Consider the following 24,192-nt stretch of genomic DNA (forward strand, 5'->3'; position numbering starts at 1 on the left):
TCTTATTAATTAGATAAGTTTTTTTCTAGAAGAATTAAAATAAATGATAACTAAATGTATTGATTTGAGATTGAGTCAAAATTAAAGTTTCACTAATTAAAAAAAATAAAAAGTAAGTAATCATAGTGTGTATTTAATACTGTTATTCCGAATAATGTAAGGACACTTACTCACTTAAGTATCCAAGAACTTCGTTTGAATAAAGTCGACCCGAAACAAAAATCATGGTAACTTCACCTGTTTGAAGCAAGAATTTTGAACCCTAAACACTCAGTTTAGAGACATTACTCCAAAACTTTCATCATAACGAAGAATCCTCGTGGGGATAGAATTATTACAATTGTCAACAGTCAAAAGAAACTCGCTTCAATCATTGAGAGATAAGGAATCCGTTGAATGTGAGATTGCACGTTGCTGAATTAACAGCTCTTTTATTTTACTTTTTTTCACCTCTTCACATGTTTGTCTTTACTCTGCAGTTTCGCATCAGTAATGTTTAGAAATTTAATCAATATTATTGCAGTAAATCTAACCATTTTTGTATGTAAAACTGGAATTTTACGGACCCAATTTGACGGAACTTTTTTCTTTTTTACTTGTATTATTCCAATGAATATACATAGTGTCGTAAACTTAGGAAGTTAATTTTTTTACTCAGAATTTGTTTGTATCAGATTGTCCATATCCTCATATACTTGTATTATATATTAGGACAAGAGCAATGATTCGAAGTGAGGAGAATTTTCTGCGAAGAGTGTTCAGAGTGATGCACAGTGAAAACAAACAGAAAGTTTTAAGGAGATAGTCAGAGAAGAAGGAAGACAAGAGAGTGTGATCGTTCAGTTCAGTTAAGGTTCTTAACATAAGAAATCATCACATTGTCTACCTCTGAACCCACTTTTCATTCCCTTCATCATTCTGCACTGGAAACAACCCAAATTCTCAGGTAATTTCTTGCTTTCTTTCTCTCCATTTTTAGTTCCTTTCATCATTCTTGTTTGCTATGTATATCAATGGTGCAGATTTTTCTCCTCCAACAATCGTTATGCTCATATAAGAAAATACGCTGAATTTTCTTTCTCTGATTATCCCTTTTTCACACACACAGCAAACCTTACGGTTTATTTGGAATTTAATCCACACAATTTGCATGATTGGAAAGTCGTTTAGAAGGAATGAATCCGTGATTAGATTGTTAAAATTGTATTAATTCATATTCAAATCCCAAAAACTGATAAGTTGTTTTTGTTAGATTCTCATTGGTAAAACGTGAATTACTGATAAGGATCTTAGTTTGAAATATGTAATACGGAGAGAAAGAAACGGCACCGTTTTTACTTGCGCTCAACCTTCACTCCTTTGCCATGAAAGCATCTCGATTAAGATTGGATTCTGATTCTGATTTGGTTTCCCCACTTTACCGAACAGTCTTCCTTTCTTTCCTTCTGATATTTCCCTTTTTCTCTCCTCTCTCTTTCTCTCTCTCTCAAAACTAGTTTCTCAAAAAAACAAATTCAGAAAGTCAGATGATAGAAAGGGCATTTTGGTCAATTTCTTCTGTATGGTTCCACTCACTTGAACACTACCAACCACATTGCCTTTATCTCCACCGGTGGAGGTGTTCTTCATGGTCCTTACTGACTTTTCTCTCGTCGACGTCGTTTTCTGCGGCAGCGGTGGGTGCAAATCTAAGGCATATCGAATGAACGAATTTGAGAGCGCATCCAATCGCACGGTTTCGCTCTCTTTCTCTCTCGTCCTAGTTCTCTACGTGGCTAGGGTCGCCGTAGCGGCGGCGCTGCTACTCCGTACGCCGCTGGATATAGGAGCAAGGTGTAGTAGGTAGGGCTTCTTTTGTCTTCCAAGTTATTTTTCTTTTATTTATTTATTTTTATTTGCTGAGGTGCAAGGGAGAACTGGGCGCCAGTCCGGCTTTTACTTTATTTTTATTATGGATCTTGTTATATGCAGGGCCCATTTGTTTGAAAATGTAGTACTCAAGGATAGTATTTTGTGCAACAAAATCTTGGTTTCTTACGTTTTTAATTGTTTTTATTCAAATAGGGTAGTTTAATTTTTGTTCAAACTCTATATATAAAATTAGATATTTTAAAAAGTGACCTTATAAGTGAAAAAAGGTTGAAAAGGACTATGTGCGAAAATGCAGGTTGGCCATATTATTACATTACTGGAAAATGGGCATATATTTTATTCTGAACTACTCACAAATCATCAATTTATTGTTTAGGAACGAGATATTCTTTCCCCTAGTCGCCTACAATGTAATGATAGGCATCAAAGTACTTGGGTGCTGCCTTTCTTATGCTAACGAATTAGATTGACAAAATCATATGCGTTTCCTTCGTCACACATAATATATAATTCCCAATTAAGTTAAAAGTGTGACTAAAATTTGCCATGGAGAATACGAGAAAGGTAGGTTGATGTGCAGTGCACTTATAGACGTACTTTTCCTTTAGTTTTTTTGAGTCACTGCATGTTGCTTCTTTAGTATATTGCATGCAGCAATTAGAATTTATTATTATTTTTTACTGGAGACAAACTTACGATTAGAGAGATATAAGCACTAACTAGTTAATTTTTCTCCTTGAATAGATCATTCGTGTAGATGGTATACCAATAAATGAATTCCATAATTCAGTTTTCTCGAATTGTTATGCTTACTACTGAATGAATAAAGCGCCAATCTTACGTCAGTATCATAATTCAATTACTCAATTACATGTATTTAATTGTCTTTTTCTTTTTTGTCTTTTCATTTACCTGATGCCGTAAATTTTAGAGTAGTAACCTATACATTGAATTTGTATACCGATGACAAAAGGTAGTTGTATTTTTTAATTGATGTGCAATTGCTAGCATGATTTACACTAATTAGCTGGTATTGTCCAAATATAAACCTTCCCTATATGCAGTGAATTACTATATGATATTATTATTACTATTGTATTTTAGAGGATTTTTGTTTTTACATTCGAGAAAATGTATTGAAATATGGTTTAAAGTTAATGGTGAAAACTTCGTATAATAATTTTTTAATGAGAATTGTTAGTTTGTATTTTTAAATTATAATTTTGTATTAAAAATATTATTAATCAATCTTCTTCTTCTTCTTCTTCTTCTTCTTCTTATTATTATTATTATTATTATTATTATTATTACTATTATTATTATTATTATTATCATTATTTTAATATTCCCGCATCATAATTTTCAGTAAAGTACTAATTTGTAAGATCTCATTTTATATGCATAATTTTTTATACATCCATAAGATAATTTTCACTAAGGCATTAATTTATAAGATATTTTTTTATATGCATAAATTTTGACATCAAACCTAAAATTTTTCTTTCAATCTTTGGTGGTTTTTCTTGTATGAAGTGCGTTATATATATATATATATATATATATATATATATATATATATATATATATATATATATATATATATATATATATATATATATATATATATGTTATAGTGATCAATGAATGAGTAAAGTACATTATGGTATTTTCTCTGTTGTTACTTACGTTATGTTCCTGTGTTCATCCAGACACTTCACAGAGAAAAAGAAAGAGAAAGAGAGAGATCTTCTGCATTCTTACCTCTCTCTTCAATCATTTTGCTGTTAATGATAAAGTTCCAAGTATTGTGAAAACTAAGGAAGGACTCCTTTCTGTGTCCCTTGTCTACCATTCTCTCTTCCATGAAACTACAACATGACGATGGAAGATGAGTCCTTGGCAACAGTCCCATTTGACAGGGCTATTGAACAGGTTACGCTTTTCATTTCTATTTCTTGTGAGCAACATTTCAAAGTCATGCTCTCTTTAGTGTTCTTTAACTGTTCTCAGTTTTTTCTCTAATTTCAAATCTTTCAATTTGTTTTAGTTTTGAAATGATTCCTGGGTTTCATTGCTAATGAAACATTTTCTTTAGTAGTGATTTTTTAGGTGTTTGATCCTATGATTGAAAGTACATTTTCCTTAATGTGCATAAACTTTAGTGAGGGCATTTCCGATTCTTGTTAAAAATTTGGAACCCCTCGCCATCTTTATAATTCATTTGTGTAAAAGATTATGAACAAAGATTGAAAAAGAGATAAGAAAGTTTATCAGAGAAGACAAAATCTTGATTATCAGAAGTTGAAAAGAAACAAATCCAGGACTATTACAAAATGAGATAAAATGTATTTATCGAGTTCGTGATTAACAAGCAATCCACCAAATGTACCACAGCTATCCACTAAAACAGAATTATTTAAAACCAGAAACAGAAAGCTAAAAGCTGTATCCTTTACCCTTTACAATTTGTTCATGACAATGATACATGTTGAATTTCTAATATACAATATTTGTTTATTAACGTAAGTTACACTTCGATTTCTTGATTTTTTTTAGCACACATCACCCAATATACATATTTTTTTATGAAATCACCCGAAACACATTCATTTTCATTGGTAAAAATTCCGGGTCCCTTCAATGTAATTGTTTTAAAAGCATACAAAACGAGATAGTAGTTATCAATACTTGTCAGTTTGGATTGTTTATTATTTAGGCTGGAATTCAGCATCTTTTGCTTTAGAGTAATTTTCTTAGGCCAAATGATTCTCAGAACACATTAACATGTGTCTGATCTTAATTGTTGTTTCACTCTACTTCTTTTCTTTTGAGTATGCACACATTTAGAGAATTGATTTTCCATTTTTCCAAGACTCAAAATATGGTGTGTCTTTCTGTTCAGGCAATTGTGTCAATAAAGAAAGGTGCATATTTACTTAAGTGTGGTCGTAGGGGAAAGCCGAAGCTCTGTCCTTTCAGACTTTCCCAGGTAAGCTATAATGACATGACAAATCATTTTGGGAGGTTTATACGACCACTTCTTTAGTACGAAACTTGCCTAGATCACATTCTTAGTGCATTTTCTTCTGCAAATTTCTTATGAGTATTGTATTTAGAAGCACCGTACACGTGGACGTTCCAAACTGTTATATCCTTGGTTTTTTCTCAAGATATTGGCTTTGAATTTCTGATGTTATTTTTTATCTATACTATCCTAAAAAGGAAGCAAGTTACTCTTCGGTGGAGTGCTACTGTTTTTTTTTTCACTTTTTCAGTGAACATTTGTATAATAGTATGGATAGAGGACAAATTAAGTTTGCCTTATATTGAATACCAGTTAATAAAAAATAGATCTCTTGGTTTTTGTTGGGTGAAATGGTAAACGTTATTGGGTTTGAAATTTCATTAGTTGTCCTTATTTTCTTCATTGCATTATGATAAAGTTGCTGAAATTATCTTCCTCTTCTTTGGTTCTAGGATGAGAGAAATTTGATTTGGTATTCAGGACAGCAGGAAAAGCATTTGCGATTGAGTGTAGTTACAAAAATTGTTCAAGGGCAAGAAAATGTATGTAACGAACATCCGTGTATTCTGACTTGATGCATTCCCCCCTTGAATATGACGGTTTGAAATTGAAATGAACAGAGTTAAAATCATGTTTGGTTTAATAAATGGCTCACTAATTTCAGATAAGGTCCCAGAGGCAAAATGAACCCGAAAAGGAGTGCCATTCATTTTCACTAATCTATGCTAATGGTGAACGTTCTCTTGATCTGGTAATATTTGTGAATTGTGATTAATACATGACTTGATATAATTGCATTTATTTTCCCATAGTTGAAGATTGATTTGACATTTATTTCTTTTGAACTATAGATATGCAAGGACAAGGCACAAGCTGCTTCTTGGTTTGTTGGCTTGAAAGCTGTCATCTCTAGGTGTCAGCATCCTAGAGCTTTTAGTAGTTTAAGAAGTTGCAAAGGTGTGCAGAGTTGTGTTAGTAGTCCTGCTGGGATCTTACGAAGAAAGAAAAATCTTGGCCTTTTGGATGATAGCTCTCAGTTTACTCAGGTTTAACACATTTTCTTTGTGTGGTTATCTCTGTATAATTAATAAAAAATCTTTTATAGCTACCCCACATGCATAATAATCTAACATAAGGGGTTTATAAGAAAGCATAATCTAATTTTTTAGTTGTTAATAAAAACTGATGGATTTTTTTTGTAGTTATAAATTAAATTTTCTTGAATTTATTAAACAACGAAAATGTTTCTTCACCTCCGCTTTATGATTACATTGAGCTTCCCTTGTTACTATCAAATATTTACTGTTCTGAAGGGAGGTAAAGGCTGAATAATATAATCTCATTTCTGAATATTTAGGTTCAAAAGAGACGTGTTTTATTTTATTGAAATTTTTTGGGCATTGATTACAGTTCACTTGCTTAATTTTCATTGAGTTTTATGTCCGTGCACGTTAGGAATAAGAGAAGCAATGATAAAAAGGATGTATGTCGTTATGGATGTGCTTGAATTTCTGCAAACATGTATTTTTATTAGTATGATTGGCATATCCTTTGACTACTCTGTCTTCTTTATTCTCGTCTAAATTCTTAACATTAAAACCAAATTGATCGTTCATTTGATGACAGAAAACAGCATTATCTTTAATCTTCAAATGATTTTTTTTTTTGGCATAAATGATTATAGACTTTAAAAACTTTACTACTGAAGCTAAACATAGAATGCTGAAGGTTTGATGATAATATCATGCTAGAAGCTGTCTACATGTACCTATTTCTCTTTGCCTTGTTAATATAAATAACTTGGCACTTTTTCTCTGCCTTGTTAATATAAATAACTTGGCACTTTTTCTCCGAAAAGAAAATTGTCGCTGACATCGAATGTAACTTTGTTATTATTTTGAAGGTACATAGTTTATGTGCAAGTCCTACTTTGTCACTTTCCGAAAGGTGCTTTTCTGATGGCTTGTCATGCACTTCTGATAACCTATATTCATCGACATCTTTCCTCTCCAGCGCTCATGGTGTAACGGAAAATTCAGTGCCAAGTTCTCCATACATTGATCCAGAGGTTCATAGTAACATTGAATCAATTCGAATTGATAAGGAGCACAAAAAGAATTTGTCCTATAGGCATTTGACGCATTCTACCTCCGTACATTTAGGAAAAAGTAATGTATTGAAGGATGTAATGATATGGGGTGGAGGGATTGGGTGTCTTGTAGGGATTGTGAATGAAAGGTTTGTTCAAGGTGGGGTCTATTCTTTAGTGCCGAAGTTACTAGAATCAACTGCAATGTTAGATGTACAGAACATAGCTTTGGGAGGAAAACATGCTGCCTTAGTTACAAAACAAGGGGAAGTTTTTTGTTGGGGTCAAGGAAAGTGGGGAAGACTCGGGCAGAAAATTGATATGGACATTAGCTCCCCAAAAATAGTGGATTCTCTTAATGGTCTTCATGTAAAGCACGTTGCTTGTGGTGAATATCATACATGTGCTCTGACAGATTCTGGTGAAGTATATACTTGGGGAAATGATGTCTGCTGTGCAGATTTATTTAATGAAGGGAGAACTAGAAGTCAGTGGATACCACAAAATCTTGGCGGATCCTTAGATGGTATTAGTATCTCGAGTATTGCTTGTGGAGAATGGCATACTGCGATTGTCTCTAGTTGTGGGAGGTTATTTACTTACGGAGATGGTACATTTGGGGTTCTTGGCCATGGCGATCTTCGGAGCTATTCAAGTCCAAAAGAAGTCGAGTCTCTTAGTGGACTAAGGGTGAGGTCTGTTGCATGTGGATCATGGCATACATCTGCTATTGTTGAAGTTATGATTGATCGTTTTAGGTACAATAGTGCTAGTGGTAAGTTGTTTACATGGGGTGATGGAGATGAGGGGAGGCTTGGTCATTCCGATAACGGAAGCAAGCTTGTACCAACATGTGTTACACAACTTGTCGACTATGATTTTGTTCAAGTGTCATGTGGAAGAATGTTGACTGTAGCACTCACTAACATGGGCAAGGTTTTTGCAATGGGAAGTGCCAAACATGGACAGTTAGGAAATCCACATGCCAAGGATAAAGCAGTCATGGTTGAAGGACAACTCAAACAAGAGTTTGTTAAAGTTATATCAACCGGTTCATATCATGTTGCTGTTTTGACTTCTGCAGGGAGTGTTTATACATGGGGCAGGGGTGAAAGTGGCCAACTAGGGTTAGGTGATACTGAAGATAGATATACACCTTGTGTGGTTGAGGCTCTGAGAGATAGACAGGTAAATACTATCACTTGTGGTCCAAGCTTCACAGCTGCAATCTGTTTACACAAACCTATTTCTATTAGTGACCAATCAACTTGTAGTGGTTGTAGGTTGCCATTTGGGTTCACAAGGAAGAAGCATAACTGCTATAACTGTGGTCTTTTGTTCTGCCGTGCTTGTAGTAGTAAGAAGATTATAAATGCACCTCTAGCCCCCAGTAAGAGCAAGGCTTTTAGGGTTTGTGATCAGTGTTTTGATAAACGACAGGGAGGTACACATTCAATAATGGCATCTAAGTCCAGAAATTACAACAGTCAACAGTTGTTGAAGCATCAACAAAAAATTGTTGATGTCACTGAAGACCGGGGAGAGACAACCGTGACACAAGGTCCTCTGATATCTTTTGGTCAATCATGTTACAGGAAAAGTATGCCAAGTGGACGTAAGGATTGGAAAAACCACCCAGAAAGCCAACAGGATGTACAAGATAGTTCTTCTATGCTAGGTGGAATGCCGCAGTGGGGGCAAGTTCCATGTCCTCCCATATTTAAAATTAATGGTACAGAAAATCCAGTTGTTCATGTTTCTTCATCCAAAAATAAATTAGCCACAGTTTCTCCTTTTAGTATGGAATCTACAACATATAACTTCTCTAATGTAGAGACAGATACAACTAAATCTGAGAAGATGCTACTTGAAGAAGTTCAAAGGCTGAGAACCGAGGTATTAACTCTAGATAATATCACCCTTTAAATTGCTTTAGTTTTTAACATGCTTTTGTTACAATGTGGTACATACATGTCGAAAACTGTTAAATTATATTATTTTTCTTGCTACGTTTCTTCCATTTTAATGACTTTTTTACAATTCAATATAAAATCATTGTTCCTTGTTAGACCACAATTTATCAATTTATTTGTATATATACACCATAACAATACCGTGAAATTCATGACAACGTAATAGTTGAAACCATTTTTCTTAATACAAAAAAGTTCACGTATTGCTTCACATCTTAACTATTGAATCGTGTCTTTAATAATGCCTTTTTGGCACTCTACATGCTTATTTATCTTGAAATCCTGTTAAGAAGTATTTTTTTAAAATCAACTACTATATATTTTGAATTTTTTCCATTTTAAGCAGTTGCATTATGTGTTTTTTTTTTTAACTTCATTTGTTATAGTTGTAGTCAGTTTTAGCCTTTAGGGTGCAGCATTCCTCTTCTGAACTTTCCACGTATGCCCTTCAATAGTATTTTAACTTTTACTACGCAATTACTAGTAACATAACATTTCTATTCTGTATTGATTGTGCTCACTTTTCCTATGCTGATATTTCATATCATTGGATAGGCTAAGAGACTTGAAGAGCAATGTGAGCTTAAAAATCATAAAATACAAGAGTGTCAACAAAAAATTGAGGAGAGTTGGTTTGTGGCAAGGGAGGAAGCTGCTAAATGCAAGGCAGCAAAAGAGGTCATAAAAGCTTTAGCACTAAGGGTAAGTTCTTTATTATCAGTGTAATTATTTTAATTTAGGTTTAAGTTGGAATCTAGAATTTTCAACTTCATTTAATTTAATTTATATAATATGCGTAAGGTAGGTAGCGAAATGTAATAAACATATGTTAAATGAAGTTATTATATGACTATATCAATCAATTGTATCATGTACGAAATTCAAGCTTTAGAACTATTTTAGTATTTCCAGAACAAGGATTCATGGTAAAAATAACTTTTCTGACATGTACATATCTAATCATGAAATCATTATCAGAGCTTTTAGCATTATTTGGTTAAAGTCTCCCAAAAAAAAAAAATCAACATGATTTTTCTATTTTGTAGGTCTATATTTAAGTTGTATTCCTCGAACAAAAATTGATGTATTTATTACCATTGCAGCTTCATACAATATCAGGAAAAGATAACGCCGGGCAAGAAGCAAAAGTTGGACAACATGAATTTGTGCCTAATCTGGCAACCATAGTTACAGATATGAAGAGTCCAAGAGATTACAGTGGGGACAGTCTATCCAATTCTCCTATTGTATTCTCTAACACGATAAAATCCAAATTAGGGAGAAGCATGTTTCCCAAAAATGAAAATTCTAACTTTAGTAGTGGTGAGTCTCAACAAGACAATATCAATGGATTGAAGGCTGACTGGGTAGAACAATATGAGCCAGGTGTTTACATCACATTTACAACCTTACCATGTGGGAAAAAAGGCCTTAAGCGAGTGAGATTTAGGTAATGTCTATTCACCTAGTGCTTAGCCATAACAAATTCACTAATTAATCATATTTTTTCATACATTTTTTCATCATACCATTTAATGTTCGTGTGTACTCATCCTGTGCCCACTTAGGTTTCTTTTTTCTGTCGAGGAGATCCTCAAACTGATTTCTGGGCAAACGTTTTAAGATAAGTTTTTACCTAAATCATGTATAGTGTGAAAGTTTTCAAAATGTAAATCATGCACATACTTTATTTTGAACACTTGGTAATATCTCATCATGGTTCAACCATCAGCTGGAAGATGGATACTCCTTTTTATCATGATATTATATGTTATGATTTTTAGTTTATTTATGGATGGTAGCGGAAGACAATTACATAATGTATTGTCTGAATGAGTGTGATGACGTGTGGTTTGCAGTCGCAAGCGATTCTCAGAGAAGGAAGCGGAAAAATGGTGGGAAGAGAATCAGAGCACGGTGTATCACAAGTATGGGATTGAAGGATATATAAACACGAGCCAGAGTCAGGTGAAAGGCTAATTTTTACTGCCATTCATCTCTACCAGTTTTCACCAATAGTTGTTAGTGGGAAAGAGGTGATGTTGGCTTTAGGCCTCAAAGAAAGATCAAGTGTATAGTACAAATAATAGTGTCTTTGTTCAGCATCTTGGGGCATTCATTCCGGTGTACAGTCACAAATAACAAAGTGTCTCTTAATTTATTTATTTTTCTGTTATTTATCCTTTTGTGTACTGATTGTCACACAAAGAGAAGTGGTTGTTTGAGAGCGACAAAATCCGACTTGAGGATTTTTATGAAGGGTAAATGGGTGTGTGATGACTGCAATGTCTTTATTGCATGTTCTGTCGAACTTGACAGACACATAAAACAGTCGACACGAAGAGGACAGTTGAGAAGAAGACAGAAAGGGCACGTGCATGCATGTACCTTACTTTCCCATCTTCTCTCATTCATCCCTCTTCCCATTTACAACTTCTCTGTCACCATGTTAGCCTTTCATTCTCACTCAGACATTCTACTTTCATTCACTCATTATCTTATCACATTTTATTTCTCTTTTCCTTCATATCTTCTTTTCCTATAAAAAAAACCTTGCATTTGTTCTTTTAGTTTCTCAAATTTCTCACTTTTCCTTTTATCAGTTTTATTAATTGTATTTTGTCAAGATTTTCTGTTATTTATATTTTTATTTTTATATTCAAGGATATTTCATTCATTCATTCATGTAAAATGACTCTATGTTGTGATACTTGCAATAAAAATATTTCTATACAAGTTTTTAATTTTATCAAACACCCACAATTGACTGTTACGAATGCAATTATTGAGGTGAAACTTTTATTTTGATAGAGTTGAAATCAGCTTATGAATACAAAAACCAATCGCGACTTTGTTCGTACTGTATAGTCCTTTTAAATGTTAAGTAAATTGACGGAGTCTTTTAAAATGTTACTTTAGATTGCAGTGTGCAGAAGATAAGATTGATTGAACAAGTAGCCATCGGAATGTTAGCTATCGTCAAAAGTAGAGATCATAAATAAACTTATATATTTTTTTAATGTTTCAACTTGTTGATATTTTGAGAGAGAATTTATATATTGATTGGGTATGAGTAATATATAAGGATGAATATCTTCATGTTTGTCTCTATTTCTATCTTCGATTAAATTACTATAATTTTCATAATATATATATATATATATATATATATATATATATATATATATATATATATATATATTATTCTAGTTTTTTAGTTTAATAATTTTTTTAGTTATACATTTTTTTCTCTCCATTCTAACTATTTAGTTTATCATCAAAACAATTCACATTTTTAAAATATTTTTTCTTTTATTAAAATCTTTATGTAGTATACTGAAATAATATATGTAAATTAAATATTTTTTATATCACATATTTAAATATATTTACTTTATTTTAATGTTTTTATTTATTTTTTATTTTTTTCACATGAAAATATTTAGTTCTCTATTTAAGTGTTCATTAATATAAAAATATTGATATTTTTTATTCTTAATTTTTGTTTCATTTGAATAATTAAAACAATTATTATTATTTCTCGAGAGTTCCATGATTTGATAGCTTAAAAGTTATTTTTCATCTTATCATACTTTTAATTATACATTAATTTTTCTTTATTAGATTTTATTTAATGGTGTATCAGATTATTTCTAAGACACACATTTAACTATTTTAACTTTTTTTAAAATATTTTTAACATGTAGAATAATGTTTTGATATTTTCTATATAATTATTTTCATATTTTAACTATTGTCATGAGTATAATTCTATCATTACAATTATATAAAAAATTAATTACTATAATATAATAATTTAATGTAATTATTATGAATTTTTTTATCACTATTCAACATATATTGAAATTCAAAAAATAAAATTTATACTAAATATCAATTATTATTAGTTTAATATTTGTTGTTTGTGTGATTTCATTCAAGTGATATACTATTCCATGTTGTTTCTTGGTCTTGTTTTTTAATATATTTTCACATTTACTTAATAAATAGTAAACTATTAATTCTTTTAAATTTTGGTTTCATGATTTTATTTTGAAATTGAAAAAGCATAAAAGACTTTGAAAATTCTTTTAACAATTTACGTGGGATGTTTCATAAATCCACAAGTTTATAGTTATACATGAAATTCAACATATTAGCCCTAAATTTTATGTGAACTAATTCGTCTTGATCTAATTTTGACGATCAAACTTGGGACAAAGTAAAACAGGATGAATAGATTTATATTATCATAATATTAATATCAACAGGTAAGTAGCATATTAACACCACTATTTTTCTCAAATCTTAAAAATGGAAATGACATATTTCATAAAAGAAATACTAATAGGTCTCTAAATATATTTTCTATAATTTAAAGTCACATATTCACCAATGATATTGTTTCCTAGAATTGAATTAAAATTAAAATTTAACAAAATATTAGAATAAAAATTAAATATATTTTAATAAAGTTTATTGTTTGTTAACTTTGTGAATACATCTACTATTAACAACAAAAATGAGAGAAGAGATAAACTACGTAATAATAAAATGAGCATGCAGGTAAAAATCCAAAGAAAATGTAAAATTCTTTTCAGTAAAATAAGTAAAGTACATAGCGTATTGTCTTTCTCACACGGTAGTTCTACTCGCAAACTTTTTATTTTTGCTTTTACATGTTTTAATCGAAGTAAAAAGTTAATTAAAAATAAATATAAAATCAATCTTTTCATTGGCAGAGTTCATAACGTATTTTAAATTATCATAAGATTAATTTATTTAAAAATAAAATAGGTTACAATTAAAATTTGTGACACAATTTTTGTAACAATAATAGAAAAATTAGATAATTCAAACAATTTTGAAGCAATCGAGTTGTAAACAAAATTTGGACCCTGAAGTGGGCCCATGTACTTTTTGTACACATTAAGACGTTGGGCTGAAAACGCATGCATTATGGATTTTCTGGACTCTTTAATCACTGTATTTAGGGTGTTGCTCCCTTCACCTCCCCATTTTCTTCTTCCACCTCTCCAACTTTCTTCGAATTTTTTTTTATTACAAAAATAACCTCTTTCTTTACCTTTTTTATCCTTTTTAACTTTTAACCCTCAACCATACTTTATTCTCTGCTCACAGCCCACCTCCCCCAGCCCCACCTCCCCCAAGCTTTTAAAACAGTACTACAGTTTGAGAGACACTCCTCCGCGACGCTCAGCAACTCCATCTGGCTAGGGCCAATGACCTGGCGCAAGTTGGACAGCTGGTGGCGAGGATGGAAACTTCGTTGTCAATGACTTCGACGGGGAGCATGTTTTCATCGCAGAAGCACCAAATGGGGGCAAGGTCGGAATGGAGGTGCACGGAGAGAACGCGGTGGCTGAGGAGAATATTAGAATTACGAGGTGAAATGAAGGCGGCGGAGAGCAAGTCGACGTGGTTGAGTTCCTGAAACTCTATCATCAGCTCCTTTAACTTCTTCCTCAACCCATTGGTGACAGCGATTCGGGTCCGGTAGATGGTCGGCGTGCCGTACTTGAGACCGGAGAGCGATTTGCGATTCTTGGGTTTGGCTTATGCGATTCTGTGTGCAGGCTGCGTTTCTCTGTGCGTTGCGATGAAGATGACCGAACTGTGCGTCTCTAGTTTGGGGATTTCTGAAATTGGATGCGTGGAGCTGGAATTGGGTTTTGTGTTTGTTGTTTTTCTGATGCAGGTCGGTGACATGCGAAGGTGATGGGGTGTAGGCTCGCGATGGCGGCTTGCTGGTGGTCGTGGTGATTCTGTGAGGGTGGTGATGGTGTTGCGTGTAGGAAATGCGCGTCGAATTTGCGATGAAGATGATGAGGGCGCACGATGATGGCGGCAGCGTTGTGCTTCTACTTCTAGATCGTTTGATGATGGCGTGATGGTTCAATGGTGCAAAGAAGATGCACGAGCTTGGTGCGGCTGGCTCGACGATGGCGGCGACGCAATGTAGGTGGGGAGAGTTCGACGGAGAGCGGGGGGCCTGGTTGTCTTGCTCTCCTCGTTGGCCTGCTGCAAGCTACAGAGGATGTCTCTGAGGGACCCCATTTCAGTCTTCACCTTCTCAGCCTCTTCCATGAAGATTCCCATGTTAGTGTCTAAGTGGGTTATGGAAGAAGTGAGTTCCACATACCCGCTTCCAAATCAATGTCTTTCATCGTAGTTTTTTTTTAATCCACGTGAAGGATTTGATAATTAGATCGTTCATTTTGGGATCAGAAATTGATTTTGATATGTGCAAGCAAAACGAGAGTAGAAGAGAATGAGTGAAGAAGATAATAGAAAGGATCTCTGAAAGAAGTAATAACGGATGTGGAAATCCGTTTAAGGTAAAACGGATGTCGACATCCGTTTTTATCTAAAACGGATGTCGACATCCGTTTTTACCTAAAACGGATGTTGACATCCGTTTTTACCTAAAACGGATGTTGACATCCGTTTTTATCTAAAACAGATGTCGACATCCGTTTTTACCTTAAACGGATTTCCACATCTATTTTTACCTTAAACATCTGTTTTTATCTTAAATGGATGCTGATATCTGTCCAAATGAATCCTCATATCCGTTTAATCCTCATATCCGTTTAAGGGAGGTTTCTTTATAAAATTTGAACCTTAAAAATAAACTTGAATAAAATAGGAATAAAATTTGAACCTTAAAAATAAATTTGGATAAAATAGGAATAAAAAAATAGATTAAAGGGTAAAAGAGGAAAAGGAGAGGTGGAGGGAGCAAAGGGGGTGGTGGAGGGAGCATCACCCCTGTATTTATTCATGCCTCTATGAGTCTTAGAAACACCATCTCATATTTTTTTCGAAATCAAAATATATTTTAAATTATAATTTAAAATATATTTTCAAATTATGGCATTCATAATATTCTCTTAGAGTTTAGATAGTGTAACGTTATTTTAATAGTATAAAACTATTAAAATATTACTTTACATATAATAGAACCACTTATATTGTAAGCAAACCTACAAGAAGATAATAGATCTATCTCTAAATAATCCTCTAACAACTCATCTGCTTTGCTATCATCTCTTGCTGGAACAACTGAAAAGACTGTCTCCCTAAACTCACATCATTAAGGTGATCATCGTAAAAAAGAAAACAATACATAGACAGAGAAACAACAAAAGCAAGGGTAAGCTAAATACAAAAAAAGTCATATAACACAACATACATATATAACATACATCAACTCAAACATTTTAACATATAATGACCTAGACTGACTATCCGGATTTAGAATAAATGTTGAGCTATGGCGTGTTGTGCATTTATGGTGGCCTCTACTGCTTTGTAAAGTCATTGTCAATGGGTTTCACCCTACCACGCTTACAAGATTAGTTTGTTTCACACCTTAGATCATACTGGAAGCACCCAAGACTAAGACCTCCTACTCTCACCACATGTTTCAAACATCTCTACTTGAGAATTAATGATCATTAGAGTGCTAAGATAACCATAAGACTGAACTCTTTACATTCAAATTAGTGATACTTGAAACCACAGTAAGAAACTTCAACTTTGAAACTCTCATCACCACTTTAAAACTATTGAAATTACTTCACATTCCACACAAACCATACTTCTAACATATTATAATTGGCTCCGTAACAGACATGAAACCAGATTTACCAAATTAACCTCTTTCTCACCAATTTGACTATTAAATCCTCCTTTTTAGCTACTAAAACCACAACTTTGACTCCTCAATTCACAAACATTACCATAAACTACAAACATCAATATCATTCCATGCATTGCAAATTTTTTACCACATTAACAACCAAATTTCATCCCATCAGATTTCAATCATACAATACAAAAACATATACATTATTTCATTGAATTAATATAGCATAGCATTGAAATTACTACTCTACCAAGTAATTAAACATACAACCACCAAACTTAAAACAATATTAATTTAGACTTAGATATCTAGCTTCCCTTACCTTAAAAGAATATTATCAAACTCGACGTCTCATCAGTTGTTTGAAATGCAAGAAATTTTTAGAACACCTAAGAAACATCGAATTGGTAACGGAATGAGTCCTTAAAACCTCAAAGGAACAAGAAATTAGGAAAATATAACTGAAAACACATGCGACAGACATGATCTCAAACTAAGAACGAAAGAGAAAAATGAGTTGAAACTTACTTCCTCTATTGAATAAATTAATTGGATAGAAACTTAGATCTTGTTATCGTGGTCGATTAGGTCCCTCCTGATAGTCAAAAAGATGACTTAAGAGTTAAAACTTTTAGAAAAAAGATAGAAAACTTTAAGAAAATGATTTATAAAAAAATGATACGTTTAAATATAATGAAACTCATCACAAAACTATTTATAATAAAATCATTTAATATTAAAATAAATAAGTCTCATTACTTTTATACTATTGCCACTTCTAAAATATTAGGAGTTTTACATACAGCATAATTAGAAATTTTAAACTACATTATTCAAATTATATTTTTAAATTATCATGATATAGTCTTGTTTGTTTTGATTTGATGTAAATATGGTTGTCTATCTATTAATAGATAATAAATATAAAAAAAGAAAAGTAGCATTATTTTATGATTTAAAGATATAATTAAGGTAATGGTGTATGGAAGGAGAAGAAAGAAGCAATGGCGGCATAATCCGGTAAAGGAGAAAAGCACCCAAACATGGATTCATGAAAGGGAAAGCACAGAACATCAGATAACTTACCACTCATCCCACCATGCCACGTGGATGTTTTATATTTTCACGTGGCAAAGGCTGGTCCCTCGTGGGTCCCACCTTCCATTCCTGATATCTCACATATAAGTATCTGCATCAAATGCAGAGATCAACCTCTTTCTGGAATCACTTCATCCTAACATCATTAACTTCGGCATCAACCTCAGAATTACTTCTGCAACAATTAATCAATCATTTTGAACTGATAACAAATGAATCTTAATTGAATCCAAATTGAGATTATAACAAATTAAAATTTAAAATAGGAAATAAAATAGTAATTAAACCTAATATTTACGTATCTAGTGTTGTAACTCTAAGCTTTCTAAAAAAATTATCATTTTTTTAGTATTTATTAACATTTTAAAGTACACCTAATTCATATAATTATAAAGAGTAATTTTTATTTAATTTTTTATGTGGATAAATAACATGACTTTAAATACTTATACATTATATTCATCATACTTGTTCTTTTAGAGTTAATTTAATGGGATTTTTTAATTGATTTGAAAAAGTAAATTTTCAACTATTATTATTATTATTGTGGTTGTTTAAAAAAACATTTTACGTTAACTATTGTGATTGGTACCTTGTTTAATTGTGTACAAATTTTTGTAATCATAAAAGTAAATCCAACATTATTATTATTATTATGGTTGGTTAAACAACTTTTTACGTTAATTTTGATTAATAACCAATACAAAAGTATCATCTTATGCTAATTTGAACATATATAGTATGAATATATAAATAGTAATGATATATATATATATATATATATATATATATATATATATATATATATATATATATATATATATATATATATATATATATATATATACACTTTAATTTCATGTATATCTATATTATATACTTTTTTTCTATCCTTTTTTCTTATTATACATTTTCTAAACCTATCAATTTTACTTTTTTTTATATGTATATTTTAAATGTTGATCAAACCTTCTTAGTGTACATGAATAAATTTTCCAGTATAAAATATCGATTTCAGAAACTATCTGACTTGAAATGTCAAGTTTTTATTATATGGTTTATTATCAGAAATAGAAACTTTCATACTTCATAAATCAATTGCATTTATATTGATATTATCATCTATATAGAATATTATAAAAGAAAATCATTATGTAGAATGTTTAAAATAATTTGTGTATTGTATGGTTTCAAAAATTGAATTGAATTTATTGATTTTACTTAAACCATATTTTGTAAAAAAAAATTAATCTGTTAAAATCAATTCGATATATTCGTTGAAGTGAGAAAGTCCAGTAAGATTAAATAATAATTTTACAGTAGACATAATAATGCAGAACCAATTCATTTATTTATTTATTTCATTCAGACCTGAAAATGTCTGGAAGATTAAATATACTACTTTAAAGCCTTCTTATATTACATCCATAATAGTATAAACAGAAATCATTACGAACTCAACCGATCGATCGAGATTCGAATTCCAAACCTAAAAATCAAAGTTTTGATCGATTATTAAAAATGGCATAAAACAAAGGTGAAGAAGAAGAAGGGGGAAAAAGGAAGGACCCTTATGAAGCTGAAAAGAATGAATTGAAGCAAAAAGAAGTGTGAAAGGGTGGTTAGTTCAGTTGGGAACAGCCGCCAAAGTTCGTTGGCAATAGTTTCCTCACGTTAATGTATAGATTCTTAATCTAACGAATAAAGGTATGAATTAGATCCATTATTCATATGTATGGTCATGCATGGAAGGCCAGAATCTAAGAAAGAACAATCACGAAGCATAGGATCATTGGAGAACACAAGCCAGTTATTTATAATTAAGGTTACAGAAATACATGTAAGAACCATCAACTCAAGCTTCAACTCAAAGATAAGAGGAATCATTCGTTTGATCAAAAAACAAACGAAAAGTACTTCAAAGAAAAAAAAGAAAGAGACAACTAGTCCTAATTTGCTTTTTGTTTTTCCAATCTTCTCTTTTTCAATCCTCTTTATCAAAACCCCAAGCAACCCCAACATTCCACCCTCCTCTTTGCCTTCCAAATCTTTCTCTCAAACCTCTTCCTCTGTGTCTGTCTGGCTCTTCTTTCTCCTAATTAAGGTCTCATATATATGTCTCCTTCATAAGTTATGTTTTCTTACATATATACACACGTTTGTTTCAGTTGCTAATTAGTGTTTCTTCTGTTATTGTTTTATGGCAGGGTTTTGATTAGGGATACATACAAGTATAGCTGTAAATTTTTCTCTATCCTACCCAGTTTGTTTCTTTTAGGTTCACATTTATATATGAATATGGCTCCTGTTTCACTACCTCCTGGGTTTAGGTTCCACCCCACAGATGAAGAACTTGTTTCTTATTATCTCAAAAGAAAGATAAATGGTCGTAAGATCGAGTTAGAGATAATCCCTGAAGTTGATCTTTACAAGTGTGAACCATGGGACTTGCCGGGTAAGTATATATAACATTCAATAACAATTTTTCACATGATTTCTCATTCTTCCAACGAAATTTCATAGATGTTTGAAAAACACCTGAAACCTTTTTCTGATAGACAAATCATTATTAGTTGGTTAATCATTAGTTCTTCATTCACGATTTTGGTTTGGATTTTAACGAAAATCATGCATGAAACACATACTTGCTGTATTGGTCAAGTATATTCTTCTGCGTTGGAATATCTAGGGATAACGTAGAGGTAAGTTGTAGGCCATTAATTCAAATTTACTTGCTATAATGATATTGTGATTGTGAAGTTCAAGAGAAAGTAACGAGGGAATAGTGGGATTCCCAAGTCAAAAACAGTCAACAGGAGAAAAAGAATTACCTTCTCCACATGACATACACACATAACTCCGCCATGCAATCAATGCATATACTTGGAGTTTCTAATAACTTTGATTACTTTTTTAAAGACCATGCTTTCTTACGGTAACCAATGCAATACTGAAATCAATGTTTATGGAGTAATATTATGTATGTATACACACAGGAAAGTCATTGTTACCGGGAAAAGATTTGGAGTGGTATTTCTTCAGTCCTCGAGATAGGAAATATCCGAATGGATCAAGAACAAATCGTGCAACCAAATCTGGTTACTGGAAAGCCACAGGAAAAGACCGTAAGGTGAATTCTCAGAGTTGTGCAATAGGAATGAAGAAAACCCTAGTTTACTATCGAGGTAGGGCACCACATGGTTGTCGTACAGGTTGGGTTATGCATGAGTATCGTCTTGATGAGACACAGTGTGAAACCAACACAGGCTTGCAGGTTCATCTTCTGTTCCTATCAAGATTCTTTTCCTCTGCATTATTATTTTAAGCCACTTTTATGTATATTTCTTTTCTTGCAGATAAATATATATACAGTTTTATTCAAAAAATGATATTTAATCAATTTTTTTTTTATATATGACTTTTTAGGATGCATATGCTCTTTGTCGTGTGTTCAAGAAGACTACAGTGATTCCTCCAAAAGTTGGAGATCAACACTATGTTAATGTCACCACCAGCCATGCAAATCAGATCATTGCCAGTGATCAATCATCAAGCATTAACGAGCTCTACTCTGAAGGTAGAGGTGAAGTTTTAGAGAGTTCAAATTATTTTATGTCATTGGATGCATGCCCTTCCTCCAACATAAATGTGAATACCTTCAATATCAATGGTGGAAGAAGGGACAATGAGACAACATGGTCGCATTTCTTATCAGAAGACTTGCTCAATCTTCCAACAACATCCACTTCTTCATTTCCCAATTATGGATCCATGAGCTATCCTCCATCAAAGGTAATTAACTCCCAGCCTCCTCTTAGGGTTCATTAATAATGTTTATATATACATTTTTTTCGTTTCTAAAAATCCGTTAAAATCATATGAAATAATACTATATGAATATCTAATTAGTCTACAGTCATCGTGTTAAATTGTGTGTAATGATTTTGTTTTACAGGTGGATGTAGCACTGGAGTGTGCAAGGATGCAGCACAGGTTTAGCATGCCTCCATTGCAGATGCAGGATCTGGAGTTTCCTCAAGTTGGAATTTCCAAGCTGAAGATGGCACAAGGGTCGAGTTCCATGAGTGGAACCAGAAATGAAACAGATATCTTGCAGGAAATTCTTTCGGTTGCTCATGCTTCCCAGGAGTTAATAAATCAATCCAACTACTCATCACAGCCATTCATGAATGCCAATGAAAACTATGCTCCTCATGAAAGTGACTTCACTTTTATGGTTGGCACCAATTACAATCATGTCAACGATATGAACACCATGGGATTTGTTGACAAAGCATGGGAAGACCAAAACACAAGATCAATAGAGATTGGAGATCTTGATGATGGATTCAAGACAGACAATTTGAGATGGGTGGGAATGTCCAGCAAAAATGTCGGAAAGGTATGTCGTAGTGCTAACTATACAAATTTAAAATCATATATTAATTCTGAAAACCCATTATTGGATTTCTAGGTTACATTAATAATGGGTATAGGATAAAACAATTTTACATTGTGATTTATTAATTTTACAATAATTAAATTAAAAATAATAAATGTACATTTTTTTGAAATTTTTATCATAATTATATATATATATATATATATATATATATATATATATATATATATATATATATATATATATTAAAAACCATACCTAAAAAATTAAACTTTTTTAAAATTCTTTTCTTATTGATTACTTGTAAGTCTGTCTGTACAAAAGAATGCTTGTTGTATCAACTTTTGTCCACTTAATTTGGCAGAGCTTTATGGAAGAGCAGCAAAATATTGTTCCAATTGATGATATCTCAAACTTCCAAACTAACACGGAAGAAAACGAGATGAAAGGTAATTTCCATTCATATAATTTATCAATGTTTCTCCTTTTTCTTTAGTATATAACAGATGTTTTATTTGCAGTAGGATTTGAGAAACACAGTTGCAACAAAGAAATAACTGATACTGAGATTGATGAATTTTCAATGGGATTCATGAACGATGAAGACCCGAATGAGAACTTCCTAAACGAGGAAAACATTGACTATTCAAATTCTACAAACTTTGATGTTGTTGAGGAAACAAAAACCAATCATGGAATGTTTGTCTCGACTCATCAAGTAGCTGATACATTCTTTCATCAAGTAGCTCCTTCACAAACCCTAAAAGTTCAACTGAATCCAGTAATGGCTGGCAATGAGTGTATAGAGAATGCAAGAGTTAGCGAAGGACTGTCTTTCTTTAGAAAGTTTAAGGCCTATGTGACAGGGAAGCTAAGAAATCCATCAAAGACAATAGGAAGTGCCCTTGAATTCATCTTTGCATTGTTGTTGATGCATTGTGTTTTTCTAAAGGAATTTGTGGAAGATTGGAAATCAGAGCTTAAAAATGGTGGCAGTGTTTACACGATGAAGAGAATGAGAGAAGCAGAAGAGAGAGTGAGGAGGAATGAAGAAGAAAAAGTTTGGTTGGTTGGAATGAAATATGGGAAAGGTTTTAGCATGGTCCTAAAGAAGATAAGCATTTTCCTCACTATATCGTTGGCTCTGTTTACCATGTGGGCTAACCATATCATAGTTCACTCTTAGAAATCATACATACATACATACCCTAATTTTTATTTTGTTTTTAGTTTCTAACTTTTCTCACATCTCATTCATACCTTCAAATATTTGTATTAATTTTACTTCCTCACATTCCTTTACTCATAATAATTAGTTATATTCAATTCAATAATTATAACTTTGATATCATTTCTTTTGTGTAAAGGGGTATCGTATCTACGTTTATGCAAATATATTCGTACTCAATCTAAAATTTAAATTTATAACGTCATAGAAAGTTTGCCAATAATTTCAATTCATCTTTATCTAAATAATTTGTATGGTCTTACATAAACAAAATTTCCATGAATCTTATGATATTAAACCTTCGAGAAAATTTTATTAATTTTATCAGCATATGTATATTCATAATCAAGCTCGCTATTTGTAAGTATATCATAATGCTTCCATTACCTCTTATCTTGCGTCACCTCAAATTCTATGCTCAGACCATATAATTTTTTTTTTAAAATTATATGTTTCAAAAATATTATTTTAACTTTATCCACACTCTGCTAAATATAGATCAATTCAGTTTAATTTTCTTTATCGAATATTAGATTTTCATTTTATCAAACTAAAAAATTTGTAACAATTAATAGTATACAAAATTAAAAAGTAGCTAATCGTTACTTTTTTTTTCAAAAAGAAAAAAAATTGACAAAAATACAAATCAAAATTTAATGTTTTTGCCTAAAATTTATTAACAATTATTATTTTTTTCATTTTTTTTAATTATTTTTAAAAAATTACAGAAGTAAACAAGTTATGCCCAGATGAATTATGTCACATTGACACAACTTTAATTTAAAATGATCTAAACTAAAGTAAAATTACATTCTTACGGCTTTAACTTTAAA

General features: G+C 31.9%; 2 protein-coding genes across 5 annotated transcripts; both read left to right on the forward strand.

Annotated features, from left to right (window-relative positions):
• The first annotated feature begins 305 nt into the window (after window positions 1-305).
• LOC108343526 (PH, RCC1 and FYVE domains-containing protein 1) lies at window positions 306-11,139 on the forward strand. 3 transcript variants are annotated; one of them, XM_017581867.2, is made up of 11 exons: window positions 306-398; window positions 712-946; window positions 3,582-3,804; window positions 4,775-4,861; window positions 5,350-5,439; window positions 5,562-5,648; window positions 5,749-5,943; window positions 6,801-8,882; window positions 9,515-9,661; window positions 10,063-10,409; window positions 10,528-11,139. In XM_017581867.2, the coding sequence occupies exons 3-11, from the start codon at window positions 3,748-3,750 to the stop codon at window positions 10,580-10,582; spliced, it is 3,147 nt and encodes a 1,048-aa protein (XP_017437356.1). In that variant the 5' UTR covers window positions 306-398; window positions 712-946; window positions 3,582-3,747; the 3' UTR covers window positions 10,583-11,139. The 3 variants fall into 3 exon arrangements, with proteins under 3 accessions (XP_017437356.1, XP_017437354.1, XP_017437355.1); XM_017581865.2 differs by having other exon boundaries at window positions 308-398; window positions 10,819-11,139; XM_017581866.2 differs by lacking the exons at window positions 306-398; window positions 712-946 and adding an exon at window positions 1,350-1,842 and having other exon boundaries at window positions 10,819-11,139.
• Window positions 11,140-19,652: 8,513 nt separating this feature from the next.
• Window positions 19,653-23,430, forward strand: LOC108342325 (NAC domain-containing protein 86). 2 transcript variants are annotated; one of them, XM_017580082.2, is made up of 7 exons: window positions 19,653-19,833; window positions 19,937-20,184; window positions 20,726-21,003; window positions 21,156-21,521; window positions 21,685-22,131; window positions 22,496-22,580; window positions 22,653-23,430. In XM_017580082.2, exons 2-7 carry the CDS (start codon window positions 20,022-20,024, stop codon window positions 23,315-23,317), a joined length of 2,004 nt encoding a protein of 667 aa, XP_017435571.1. In that variant the 5' UTR covers window positions 19,653-19,833; window positions 19,937-20,021; the 3' UTR covers window positions 23,318-23,430. The 2 variants fall into 2 exon arrangements, with proteins under 2 accessions (XP_017435571.1, XP_017435572.1); XM_017580083.2 differs by having other exon boundaries at window positions 22,656-23,430.
• The last annotated feature ends 762 nt before the right edge of the window (window positions 23,431-24,192 follow it).

The sequence above is a fragment of the Vigna angularis genome, chromosome 6, assembly GCF_016808095.1.
Source record: "Vigna angularis cultivar LongXiaoDou No.4 chromosome 6, ASM1680809v1, whole genome shotgun sequence".
Lineage (NCBI taxonomy): Eukaryota > Viridiplantae > Streptophyta > Magnoliopsida > Fabales > Fabaceae > Vigna > Vigna angularis.

Excerpts from the sequence above, each read along its gene's own strand:
- LOC108343526 (XM_017581865.2), top strand. The coding sequence starts at position 3,748 with ATGACGATGGAAGATGAGTCCTTGGCAACAGTCCCATTTGACAGGGCT. Across the intron at positions 5,440-5,561 it reads TTGTTCAAGGGCAAGAAAAT|ATAAGGTCCCAGAGGCAAAA; the intron begins GTATGTAACGAA and ends CACTAATTTCAG. Across the intron at positions 9,662-10,062 it reads TAAAAGCTTTAGCACTAAGG|CTTCATACAATATCAGGAAA; the intron begins GTAAGTTCTTTA and ends TTACCATTGCAG.
- LOC108342325 (XM_017580082.2), top strand. The coding sequence starts at position 20,022 with ATGAATATGGCTCCTGTTTCACTACCTCCTGGGTTTAGGTTCCACCCC. Across the intron at positions 20,185-20,725 it reads TGAACCATGGGACTTGCCGG|GAAAGTCATTGTTACCGGGA; the intron begins GTAAGTATATAT and ends GTATACACACAG. Across the intron at positions 22,581-22,652 it reads GGAAGAAAACGAGATGAAAG|TAGGATTTGAGAAACACAGT; the intron begins GTAATTTCCATT and ends TTTTATTTGCAG.